Below are 12559 nucleotides of genomic sequence, written 5' to 3' on the forward strand. Positions count from 1 at the left end.
TAGGACCAGTGTTATTTAATATGACATAGGTTAATATGACATTAATTAATGACATAGGTGAAAAGATTGAGTGCACCCTCAACAAGTCTGCAGATGACACTGAGCTGAGTGGTGCTGTTGACAAACCTGAAGAACAGGACAGCATCCAGAGGGATCTGGACAATCTCCAGAAGTGGCCCATGGGAATCTCACATAGTTTAACAAGTGCAAGGTTCTGCACCTGGATCAGGGCAATCCCTGGTATCAATCCAGGTTGGGGGATGAACAGATCGAGAGCAGCTCTGCTGAGACAGACTCGGAGGGTGCCGGTGGAGGAGACGCTGGGCATGAACCGGCCATGCGCACTCATAGTCCAAAAATCCAACTGTATCCTGGGCTGCATCAAAAGTATAGTGGCCAGCAGGGCAAGGGACGGGACTGATGGCCATAAGCTAAAATGCAGGAAGTTTCAACTTCACATGAGGAAGAACTTCTTTATGCTGAGGGTGGCAGAGCACTGGAACAGGCTGCCAAGGGAGGTTGTGGAGTCTCCTTCTCTGGAGACATTCAAAATCCACCTGGACGTGTTCCCATGTAACCTGCTCTAGGTGACCCTGACTTGGCAGGGGGGTTGGACTGGATGATCTCCAGAGGTCCCTTCCAACCCTAACAGTTCTGTGATTCTGCCCCTCTACTCCACTCCAGTGAGACCCCATCTGCTGTGCTGCATCCAGCTCTGGGGTCTTCAGCACAGGAAGGACATGGACCTGTTGGAATGAGTGCAGAGGAGGGCCACCAAGATGATTAAAGGGACAGAACACTTCTTGTATTAGGAAAGGCTGGGAGAATTGGGATTGTTCAGCCTGGAAAAGAGAAGGCTTTGGGGTGACCTAACTGTGGCCTCCAGTACTTGAAGGGAGCCTACAAGATGGAGAGGGACTTTTCACAAGGGCCATGTGGTGACAGGACAAGGTGGAATGGCTTCAAATTGAAGGAGAGTAGGTTTAGATTAGGAAAAAATTCTTTACTGTGAGGGCAGTGATGTTCTAGAATAGGTTGCCCAGAGGAGTCATGGATGTACCATTGCTGGAAGTGTTCAAGGAGAGGTTGGATGGGACTCTGAGCAACCTGGGGCAGCGACACTTTCCGGTAGACATGGCAGGGAGTTTGTCTTAGGTTACAATGTAAAATGTAACCAAAAGTATGTATTCTATCATCATCCGTTAAAACCAGGTGGGGCAGTGTTCTTTATCTCTTTTGTGACATCCCTGATAACCCCCTCTGGAGAGGTATCTTCTGTCAATGGGCCATCCAGCTTCACTGCATGACTCTTTAAAGTTACATCATCCCAGTGTGACATGCCCCGCCCAGGGGGAGGAACCAAGCATTCCTGGATATAATCTGAGGTTTGGAACACCACAGTCAGCCTTACCTACTGGATTCCCAGACAACAAGAGCTACATAACCACCACTGGACCTTCAAAGGAAGACCAGACCCTTCTACAGGATCACCACTTCAGCAGAACCACATCTCTCACTTCAAACAGGACTGCAGCCACCACTTAATCGGACTGCTACCGCCACCCCACCCAGCAGCATGTCAGGTTGTGTATCCTGACTCTGGCAATTTAAGCCAGTGTTTCTGTATTATTGCCTTGTTATATATACTAGTAAAGAACTGTTATTCCTATTTCTCATATCTTTGCCTGAGAGCCCCTTACTTTCAAATTATAATAATAATTCAGAGGGAAGGGGGTTGCATTTTCCATTCCAAGGGAGGCCCCTGCCTTCCTTAGCCGACACCTGTCTTTCAAACCAAGATAGATTTGGAACTAGATGATCTTTAAGGTCCCTTCCAACCCAAACCATTCTTTGACCTATGATCTAATCCACCTGAAATTTTGATTCAAAAATACTTATCAGCTTTTGTAAACCTTAACTTACCTGTGTAATCACATCTTTTTTCAGTTGTGTTTGTAGACTGAAGCAGACTGAGCTTCTCTTGTTTTTCACTCAATCAATTTTATCACTCAATCCTCATGCATACTACTCTCCAAATTCAGAAGTTCTGTGTGGTTGGGTTTTTTTAAAACCATAACTGCACTATTTTTCAAACACAATTGATAAAACTATCTTAATGAGAATTTTAAAAAACAACAGGCATGTGCAACATAAATACAGAACATACTTACACCTTCAAATGATAAGTTAATGTGTTCCAGAAATTTCTGCCTTAAATTTTCAGTTAGTTCATTGAAGCGATATCGGAAGAGATCCATTTCTTGTTGAAGAAACCAACGCCTGAGATCCTCACTGCAAAAAAAAAAAGTAAAAAAAAAAAAAAAAATTCTGAGTATGCATTATTTCCTTGCTTGGAAACTAGACCTCAAACCCGGTGAACACAACAGTGATGCTGACTATGGCATGTGACTCACAAACTGAGAAGCTTGGAAGTGAAGGCAGGAAAGCTTCAGTAATGCACACTCAATCAGAAAAGACTTGTGGAGAGACAATACCTTTTACTTTTTGGATAAAAATATTCAATTGTAGTTAACATGCTCCCTTGGTATTTAAAGGACAGGTTTTTTCTGTAACAAGCATATATCAAACCAGGAGTCCCGTGGAAAAGAAATATATATGGACAAATTCTTGATAGATGTTTCAGAGAGATGTTTATTTCTCCAGCCGCATGGCCGGGGCTCTCTCAGCAACTCCCCCAGTCACGGGACCTGAGGGTCCTTCCCACCCCGGGGAACACAAACCAACCAATGGGGAATGAGGCTGACCAGGGGCAGGGAAACCCCGTGTCTCCCCCCCAGGACCCATCTCCCAGGGTTCCATGGCATGGGGGGGGAGACCCCAACATTTTTCTACAACATGGCACAGTATTTCTTCATTGTACAATTAATGTCACAATTAATGTGATAAGGCAAATATATTTTGAAGGCTACTTCTTTTAATTCTCACTTTTGGTGTATCTCTAGCTGAAAAAACATGCATACATCTCAGATAGTATGACAATAGTGCACTCTATTCTGGGCAACAAATAGACTGGAAACAGGCAAAAGGAAAATATATGGCAATGAAATTGGGTGAGGAACACAAATAGCACATCTAACTCTTGACAAAAGAGAAAAAGGGATTTACCAACTGCAGGTGAACAGGAGAACAAACAGGAACACAGAAACAGGACTCAGCAGACAAAAAAAAACAACACTGAAGCCAATCCAAGTACTCTAAGCACTCATGTAACTCTTCACATCCTAGTGTTCAGATTCCCAGGCAGCAGCACATTACTCAAAGCTACAGCAAGTAGGTACCAGAGTGCCAGTACCGAAAGCCACCCTGTATGTGCAAGCACAGAATGCAAATGATGCATTCTCACTACCACAGGGCACTCTCTTAAACTGTACTCTGAGAGCTACCCTGTGGGCCACTGCCACTGGAATTCACAGAGCACAGAAATACTGCAGTCTTATTTACAATATTTAAGTCTCTTTACAATATTTAAGCATCTTTTCCCATAAGGGAATGTGTGAATCACAACAGAGTTGTTTGTGGTTTTGTGACAAAACCTCTGCTTGAAATATGGCTTGAAGAAAAGTAATTATTTTTCACGGTAATTCCAGATGGAAAGGCTGTCAAGGTGCTTTGTAAAATATAACCCTGTGGACAGTTTCAGTGCTTGGGATGTAATAATAATCTGTGCAACTTAAAATGGAAGTTAATGCTTTAATGACTGATCTGTTGCAGCTCTTCTGTGGCCATCTTGGACAGTAGTAAAATCCTGGGATGTGTCAATTTTTTCTGTTTTCCTAGATTTACACTGCATTTGTTTTCCTAGGGGGAAACCAACCAAACAAAACAACACCACCACACACACACACAAAAACCAAGCAAACCACAAACACGATTATGTATAACTGCTTTGGAGACCAGCCAGTCTGTTGTTCCTTTTCTTCAGGAAAGCAGACCAAAGGCTATAATCCCACCTACGCATTTAAGTCACCATAACAAGAAAATATTACTTTATCTCTTATATGTGGGGTATGCCCAGCCCCTGCCCTGGAGGGATGTCTGCTGAGATTGTGTAATCACCCAGCAGGACTCCCTGGAAAGGCAACCACTTCTTTAGTCGCAGCGAGAAAAGTCGGACCCAGAATCCTCTAGGAGACCCTATGCAGATCCCTTGTAACCCATTGGCCTTTACCCTCTGAGACTCATCCCCTGTATCCCTATAAAAGCTAGCCCTCTGCCCCTACGAGCACAGATGTTCACCCATAGCTCCCCTTTGCCGGAGTACGGACCAATAAAGCTGCCTCATGTGGAACAGCTACTCGAGCCTCTCATCGCTCTCTGGTCTGGCTTGGCCTGGAGGCTGCCCTGCAGAGCTGAGCTGGAATCACGAGCTGATAATCACTAAAGAGCTGACAGCCTCTGCAAGGGCCCTCCTGCCAGCAGCTGAAGGGAGACACTGGGCCTTGGGAAGGCGATTCCTTTCGGGACCATCTCCCCGGACCGGTCACCCCTTCCTCAGTCAGAGCTACCTGACCCCCTCACCAGCTGCAATACTTATACACACACCTATCTGGATTCTTCCTATATCTGACAAAGTAGCTGACAAGCTGACTTCATGCTACTGTATATGTCCAGCATATACTTTAAAATTGACTTTCCTAGGATCATCATCATTAGGGCATTATTTACATCATTTCTAGAGCCAAATCCTATTATTTACGCATTAGTCACATGAAAAAATTGTACCTTCTCATCTCAAACTCACACTAAGTAATAATACTTATTATCAAAACCCCAAGCTTAACTGAAAAGCAATGTCACTGCCATTAGATAACTAACCAAGTTGCTGCTGAAGCTGAGGGAGTTGCAGGTCATTGAAGTGTAGATGTTAAGAATATCTCCTCGTTTTTTGCCACTTAACTTTCTGATGTGCAGATTACTCAACAGTTTAAACCAGTTCATAGATTCCCAACTATAAAAATAGTATAAAAGAACAGTCTCTTTCATATACAGAACAGCACTTGAGGGGCTGGGGTTGGAATAGAAATATTCTTCAACCCAAGGAGGGGTAGGAAAAATCACAATATTTGTTAGGAAGCATTAACATAGAAGTACTTTAGGAAAGGCATGCAAATGCTTGTAAATCTGGAATTTAGACTAGTAGCTGACATTCCACAATTAATACAAGAGTTCTAACAACTTAACACTGACTTATGAAAACTCTAGGCATGGGCCAGATCACTGCTTTACTAGGCAATCAAGACCACCAAAGGATTACTCAAAGTTTAAGTTTTAAAGACTAGACAGCAAGGGGAACATGGGTACAGACAACACACAAAAGGAAATGCTACTCAACATAAGAGGCAGCAATTTTAGCACACAAGTCTAATTTATCAAATAGAAAAAAACGTCAGAGAATAGTGAATAGGCCTTGCTAAGTTTGAAATAGAATTTATGTCCTTGTTATGTGACACAGACACAAATCAAACAAAAAAAAAAGGCACAAAAGTATGTTTGAAAGTTTCCTAGATAAAAAGAGTTTTGCTGCCAGAGAACAGGCAGAATTTATTTCTTCCATCTTAAAGTAAAATGAAAATTATGCTCCTGTGACTTTCAAGGTTCTTCATAGCTGGTTTGCTGAAGTGACAAGAGATGCAGCAAACAAAAGCAAAAATGCACAGTCGTGTCCACATCCAGATAAAATTACCTTTACATCTGCCATGAAAGCAAATGAAACAAGATGATTCTATTTCCTGGTCTTGACAGATCTAAGCAACATTAGAAGAGGTGTGAAAGAAGGGTATGGATGAGACTGTTCTCTTGAGACTTTACATACGCTATCTTACGGGAATAAGCTTTAAAGTCTTGGATTTCAGACGGCAGAAGAAGAAAAGTCAAGAGATAATGACTATCTTACAGATTTAACTGACCAGAATAGCGGAGCTGGTCACTTCAGATCATATGAAACTCAAATCAAAACAATCCAATTTACAAGTGAGGACTAAGACAGACTAGAAAAGAAAAATCGATATTGACTTGTACCCCTGGGTGGCACTGTTGGCCAGCTGAAAACTGAAAAAAGCACTATCACAGGAAAATGCAAACACATGTACACACAGCTGCCACAGGAACTGAATTCAACCTAGTTTGCAGTTATGACTATTTAAGTGCATTTTTTTCAGTCACTCCTACCTTAACAACTTTCTTTGATTAACCTAATGATTTGTGCCAACCTTTTTTTTCTGACCTAGTATGACAGAAACTTGAAGTATAGTATATTCTATTTGCCTCCCAATTTTATCTTTTTGAGAACAGGCCAGTTGCAGACGATATAAATACCCCCAAAGTAGTTGCTTTTCGAGAAAATAAAGAACACTGGGTATAGGCGCACCTCACAGTTCTTAGAATGCTATTTTCCATTTTATGAGTGAGTACTAAACCCACCTTTTCAAAGAAAAGTGCTATCTGAAACTGACTAAAAGCTGCTTTATCAAAATCAGCAAGTATATATAAACAGGAACACAAAATGGTGTTTGCAAGTTGTTTAAAGGGTGCCCCAAAGATCTATCCAAGACCTCTCCTCCATCTAAAGAGGTTTTTCCCCCTAGATTACAAAGCCAGGCTCTTTCCTGCTGATTCTGTGGCCCAAAATAGCTTGTATTCATTTCTGCACAGTGGTTCACCTTCAAAAAGCTGCCCACTTCTGCCCTGCTTATAGCTAATTTTTAAGATACTTCCCTGAAACACAGGGTTTGAACAGTATCTCCAATGTATTTACTAAGCAAGAACTTCAGTCAAATAACCTCTGATAAAAGACACAAGCATCTTCTTTTAAAAACACAGCTTGCAGAGGAAAAAGTAAGCATCTGCATCTATCATTAATTCTAGGAGATTCTAGAGCCATTATAGACATGTAGAGCAGGTAAAGATCACATCACTGACAAAGGCAGATGTTTAGCCGAGTCCCTCCTTGGTTATTTCTAACTGAGGCAGCTTTTCACTCAAGCCTGCCACCCACTGTCAATTTACAAGTGTCTTCCTCCCTGCTCAGTTCAGTGGACAAAGCCTCAGGAATTTCACTCCTGAGCCCAATACCTAACCTTCAGGCTTTTGCTAGGTGACTTGTGTTGCCTTCTGTAAATTTGACCCAAACTCATTTTCATGAAGTCACAGACCAACCAAAAAATAGATACCTCTTGAATTCCAGATCAGATTCTCACCATCAGACAATTCTACCTTCCACAAAAGCAGAATTTTCATCAAATGTGTCACTACCAACACCCTCAACGCGTCTCATCTCCCACGAAAAGAGTAATGGTCTAAACAATCTAAATAACAACTAGATATTTAAAGTAAAGTTTTGGCTTTGGAATTAAGACAAACTGATTATTCAAAATGCCGCTAATACAAAACACTACATTTTCAGGGGCCTTTTAGTGCCCAGACTACTTGAGGATACTACCTTTTAGGGGGTTTTGCTAAACTTACAATACAGGTAAAGCAAGATATTTTCTTGTGAAAATCACCAGGACTAGTATGATTAAGGGAGTTTATAAAAATACAACAAACATGGGCACTAGAAAGAAGGCAATATTTCACTTGTTAAACACAATCACAAACTATACATGTAGAATACAGAAGGGATTTCAGTTGCAATTTTGTTATTCGATCTGCTCCCTTCTTTCAGGATTCCAAGCTACACTATCAGAGTCACTGCAGTGAAGGCTGGTATTGATCTCCACATCCACAACCTGTTCCCCATTGTACATGCATCATGGATCTAGCAGGCTCATTGATCACACACATTGACAAACTGTTTTCAGCACAGCCCAGATGTCTTTTGAAAGGTCAACAGGATGGGACATGAATGATCTAGAAAATTTCAGGGTGTTTAAAAGTCACCCAGGGCCTGTCATGGCAAGGTTTCATCCATCTGCAGGCAGGCTTTTGGGGCCTCTGCTATTTCCTACTCCGATCAGATGGTCTGCAGCAGGAATCCAAAGCCATTTCAAAGAAAAGCCCCATCCATTCCAGCTCCATATCCTGGCTTAGACCACAATCTCTACTGCTCACCTTCCCTATCTGTTTTGCTTACAACTCTGTATCCATAGCAGCATTTCAGTCATGTCAGCTATCACAGTATCATAATATGCATTCTACCACATTCACCTAATTAAAATGAACTGTGTTGCAGTCTTAAGTGCAATTGAATTAACAATTCAAAACAGCACACACTTCATATCTGCCAGTTTTAATTCTAAAAAGACCGCAGTGATAAGGAGTAAAGACTTCACACCAATGTATAACAAAACTACTTGCAAACAAAGCACTGACAACCTCTAATTTCACCCAAAAACTACACGGGAAACAAAAACAATGCATTTTACAGGATCAACTTTTTGCTTGAAATTTCACAAAACAAAAAAATGCAGTGTAACCAGCCACAGCAATGACTTTGGACAAAAAACAGAGGAAGTAGAGGAAACCTCAAAATCAGATGGCATTTTTAGTCCATCAGAAACAGTGCTTTCTATACAGTAATAAAAAGCCTGTTTAAATAGTCAGGTCTTTGGTCAGTTATCAACAGTTAGCATATACAGAAGTTAAACTATGTTATCAATCACTGCAAATGACTGACAAACTCTTAATACTGATGTGCTTTCATTAAAAAAAAAAGATATCACGAGACAAATCAATGCTGTGTGTTTAAAAGCCAAAAGTTTCTAAAATTTTTAAGTTATTACAAAATCCAGATATTAATTCTGATTCCACATATCCCTTTCCATCACAGTCGAAATCAGATTTCTAGCAAAAAAACCCCTCTTTGAGCCTACTTCTTTTTAGTAGCCACGCAACTCTAAAGCATCCGTAACGTCTATAATAAAGCACTGCAGTATCTGTATACATTTAAAATTAATAATAAGAGTACAGCATAATCCAAAAAGTACTTACGACTGGCAGTAAGCAAGGCGCAGTATGAAATGAGAGATATGATCTTTTCTTCTTGCCTCATAATCATCCTCAGCCAAAGCCTATAGAACATATTCTTATTATTTTGGAGAAATAATCTCTCCCAGATTAAAAATTTACAATCAATTTACCATTGGTTTTCAACAGTGTATTAATAATCATCTTTAAGACAATAAATGCAAACTTATTGAGGAAGGAGGTTACCCTAAAGAAAGAATTACATACCTTCAAAGAAAAACTACACCTCTGACAAAATGACCGAACTGCAGTTCTAGAAATAGCATTTCATCACCTCTATTCTTAGTCATCATTGTTGAATGGTGTAAAGAAAATAAAGTGCAAGAGGGTTCCATGTTTTGATCTTTACTTACTCTGTAGGGAAACTTCAGTTTCCGGAGCTCAACTTCCAGCTTGGTTTTGTATAAATCAGTACCTCTTACATAGCTCACACCAAGATTTTCAACTACTTTGAGCACTGGGCAAAAAAAGAAAAGGTTCATGTTAGAAACAACATGCTGAAATCGATTTCCCACAGCTTGGGAAAGGGCACAGGAATTGCTTCTAGTGGTATGAGGAGCAAAAAGGTGAGAAATATGGAGGATGAAGTGTGGCCTGTGAGTCCTGAACAGCTGGCCCAATTCTGGGATCCATACTGTCAACAAAGAAAGGGAGACAGCTAACTGATAGACCAGTCTCAGAACATCGGTTTCAACTCTAATGGAAACTTGGAGCCAGAAGTTTTCAGGACTTCAGAGGAAGCCCTGGCTGCCAGGCACAGCGATCTGAAATGCAGTCCTGAGCCATCAAATATGTCACAACATCTACAGAAAGTGAAACGTGCTCATAAAAACCCCCGGTGTAAACCAAACTACACAGTCCCGACAGCTACAATGAACCCTCATGGTAAAATCTCTCTCAGCTCTCCGAAACGCCCAAAGCAACGCGTTTTCCCTTAACGAGAGCTCATAGCAGCACGAACAGCCAGCCCAGCTCCCGTTTATGTCAGGGGAACAGAACATCCAGGCCCGCCAGAAATACACACAGCCATGACAGGAAGGATTCAAGGCATCGAGCTAGGGAAGGGACGGGAGGAAGGAGAAGGGAAAGGGGAGAGGGGGGAGGAGGAGGGAGGTGGAAGGACGGAGGGAGGGAAGGAGGGAGAGACGCTACTCACGCTTCAGGCGGTCGACGGCAAAGCTCTCAAACTCCACCAGAGAGATGCTTTCCGTGGGGGGCTCCAAGTAAAACTGCAGGCTGTGAGGGTACTGCTCCCGCCGGTCCCCAACCAGCCGCGCATGCTTCTGCCTCGCTCGGCTGGAGAACTCCATCTCCCGCGCCCCGGGGCTGCCTCTGGCACGCTCCCGACCGCCCGACACCGCCCGACACCGCCCGACACCGCCCGACACCGCCCGACACCGCCCGGCCGGACCCCGACCTCTGCCCGCCTGGCCCCGCGCCCCGGCTTCCCGCGCTCCGCCGGCCCCGCCTACTTCCGCACATGGCCACGCCTCCTGAGCGGCCATTGGCTGCTGCCGCGATCTGGGCGGGGCCACGTTGGCAGTGCCCACACCCGGCATGGCGGTCCCGGGGCGGGCAGGGAGGTGCTGGCAGTGCCCACACCCGGCATGGCGGCCCCGGGGCGGGCACGGAGGTGCTGGCAGTGCCCACACCCGGCATGGCGGCCCCGGGGCGGGCAGGGAGGTGCTGGCAGTGCCCACACCCGGCATGGCGGCCCCGGGGCGGGCACGGAGGTGCTGGCAGTGCCCACACCCGGCATGGCGGCCCCGGGGGGGGCAGGGAGGTGCTGGCAGTGCCCACACCCGGCATGGCGGTCCCGGGGCGGGCAGGGAGGTGCTGGCAGTGCCTACACCCGGCATGGCGGCCCCGGGGCGGGCAGGGAGGTGCTGGCAGTGCCCACACCCGGCACGGGCGCTTTCGGCACCGTCATGCTCTACACTGTTCTACAGGTTTATAATTTTGTCATTTTTCCAAGCGAACTGCAGGACTTGCTATTTTTGCCGCTGTGTTGGCCATTTTCCTGCATCTGAGGTTATGTTGTTTTATGCCTCTGCCACAAAATGCCACTTACTTGCTAATTTTCCCCTACCCAAGAAGTTGGTTAATGATCTTGCAAGAAGTTCGGACCGTAAAGGTCTGGGAAATCAGAACTGGCATACAGTTTGTGCCAACAAAAGTGAGGAAAATCAGTAGTTTAGGCTGGCAAGTTCTTAAGAGCAACAAAAGAATCGATTATGGATCAGGACACGCACTAGTCCCGTGTTTGTGGGCAACACCTGGGACATTCCCGAGAGATCTGACTGCAGCTTTAACAAACACTGCCCTGGAAGCCGGCCTGGAACTGCAGCCTGCCTCTGTACTAGCAGATTAAACGTGGTGCTGAGCTCACCTGAAGCGGGATAATCCACTCCACCTTCAAAACAAGGTGGCCACATCCAAACTGCCTACAGTGCATAATCCTATGCTCGTGCTAATTCTCAAAATATGGCATCTCCTCTTTGGTCTGAGCCAAATCTCTGCCCCTGCAGTATCTGAACGTTTTAGCAGGATAGAAAGTCAAGTTTCATTCTCCAGGATACCTCTGTAATTTTCCAGGGGGAAAACATGCTATTGATATATTTTTATGTATTCATATTTTTGTAATATTTGATATTTAACCGAAATCAAGTTCATATCTTTTTATATATACTAAAAAAACTTTAACCCGAAGCAACGTTTTTTTCAAATACCAACTCCTCATCCCACACAATTTCTTCCCTTCACCACCTGGCGGCAGCATGAGCTGTTAGGAGTAAGGAGTGCCTCTGCCAAAATCCTCCTCATATTTGCAAGAAGGCGGAGGTTTTGCCTTTGACCAGTGTGTTAACACCCTTGAGATCTTACAGAGACTGGCAATGCACTGTCCAGGGCAGGTCAAGGACTTTCATCAGAGTTCCCACATTTGCTTGGAGTGCTGTACCCTGCCTGGACCAGAGGGGGAGAAGTGTGACAATGCTGAGGAGCACAGCAGACACCAGAGTTGCTTTTCATTTTAATTTCTACTCATGTTTTAAGTTTTGGCACATAAGCAGCACCACACCTCTGGAAACCACGGTGTGGAGTTTGCTGTCCGTCACTAATTCCACCGAGCCACGTCCTGCTGATTTTTGACAGGTCAGCAGCTATGTATACATCTGTTTTGTTTTGTTTGTTTTACTTCTAGGGTTTTTTTCCTTTCTTGCTGAATACTAATCCCCAAATTGTCTGTAATTAGGTGAAGATCTACCCTGTTTGTTTGGGTTTTTTAAATTCAGTTTACTGGTGACACTAACAGCATTGCAAAAAGTGATACATAAGAATATTTCAGCAGAAATTAAGAATCAAAATTAACATCTCTATTACTAGACTTAATTACTATATTACTAGACTTAAACTTACAGTGCAAGACCTTACCCTTTCACACAAAAATAATTTTCTTGGGAAAAGAAAATAGACAAGTGAAATCCCCCCAAAATTCAAAACTCAAACTTTCTTACTGATGCATCTATTGAAACCTACAGATGGTAATATTTCTCACTATATTTTGGTTACTTTT

General features: G+C 43.5%; 1 protein-coding gene across 3 annotated transcripts in view; it reads right to left on the minus strand.

The window, feature by feature from the left end:
• Nucleotides 1–12346, minus strand: part of PRIM2 (DNA primase subunit 2) — a 105571-nt gene extending 93225 nt beyond the window's left edge. Inside the window, exons 1-5 of one of the 3 annotated variants that reach the window (XM_069011383.1) lie at nt 10142–12346; nt 9339–9442; nt 8950–9029; nt 2172–2292; nt 2003–2082 (exon numbers count right to left, since the gene is read on the minus strand). In XM_069011383.1, the coding sequence (XP_068867484.1) occupies nt 2026–2082; nt 2172–2292; nt 8950–9029; nt 9339–9442; nt 10142–10844 (1065 nt within the window). In that variant the 5' untranslated portion in view covers nt 10845–12346 and the 3' untranslated portion in view covers nt 2003–2025. Of the gene's footprint in view, nt 1–2002; nt 2083–2171; nt 2293–8949; nt 9030–9338; nt 9443–10141 lie in introns of those variants that run through there. The other 2 variants (XM_069011381.1, XM_069011382.1) reach the window with 2 other exon arrangements.
• Between the last annotated feature and the right edge of the window lie 213 nt (nt 12347–12559).

Source organism: Aphelocoma coerulescens, chromosome 3 (assembly GCF_041296385.1).
Source record: "Aphelocoma coerulescens isolate FSJ_1873_10779 chromosome 3, UR_Acoe_1.0, whole genome shotgun sequence".
NCBI classification, from domain to species: domain Eukaryota; kingdom Metazoa; phylum Chordata; class Aves; order Passeriformes; family Corvidae; genus Aphelocoma; species Aphelocoma coerulescens.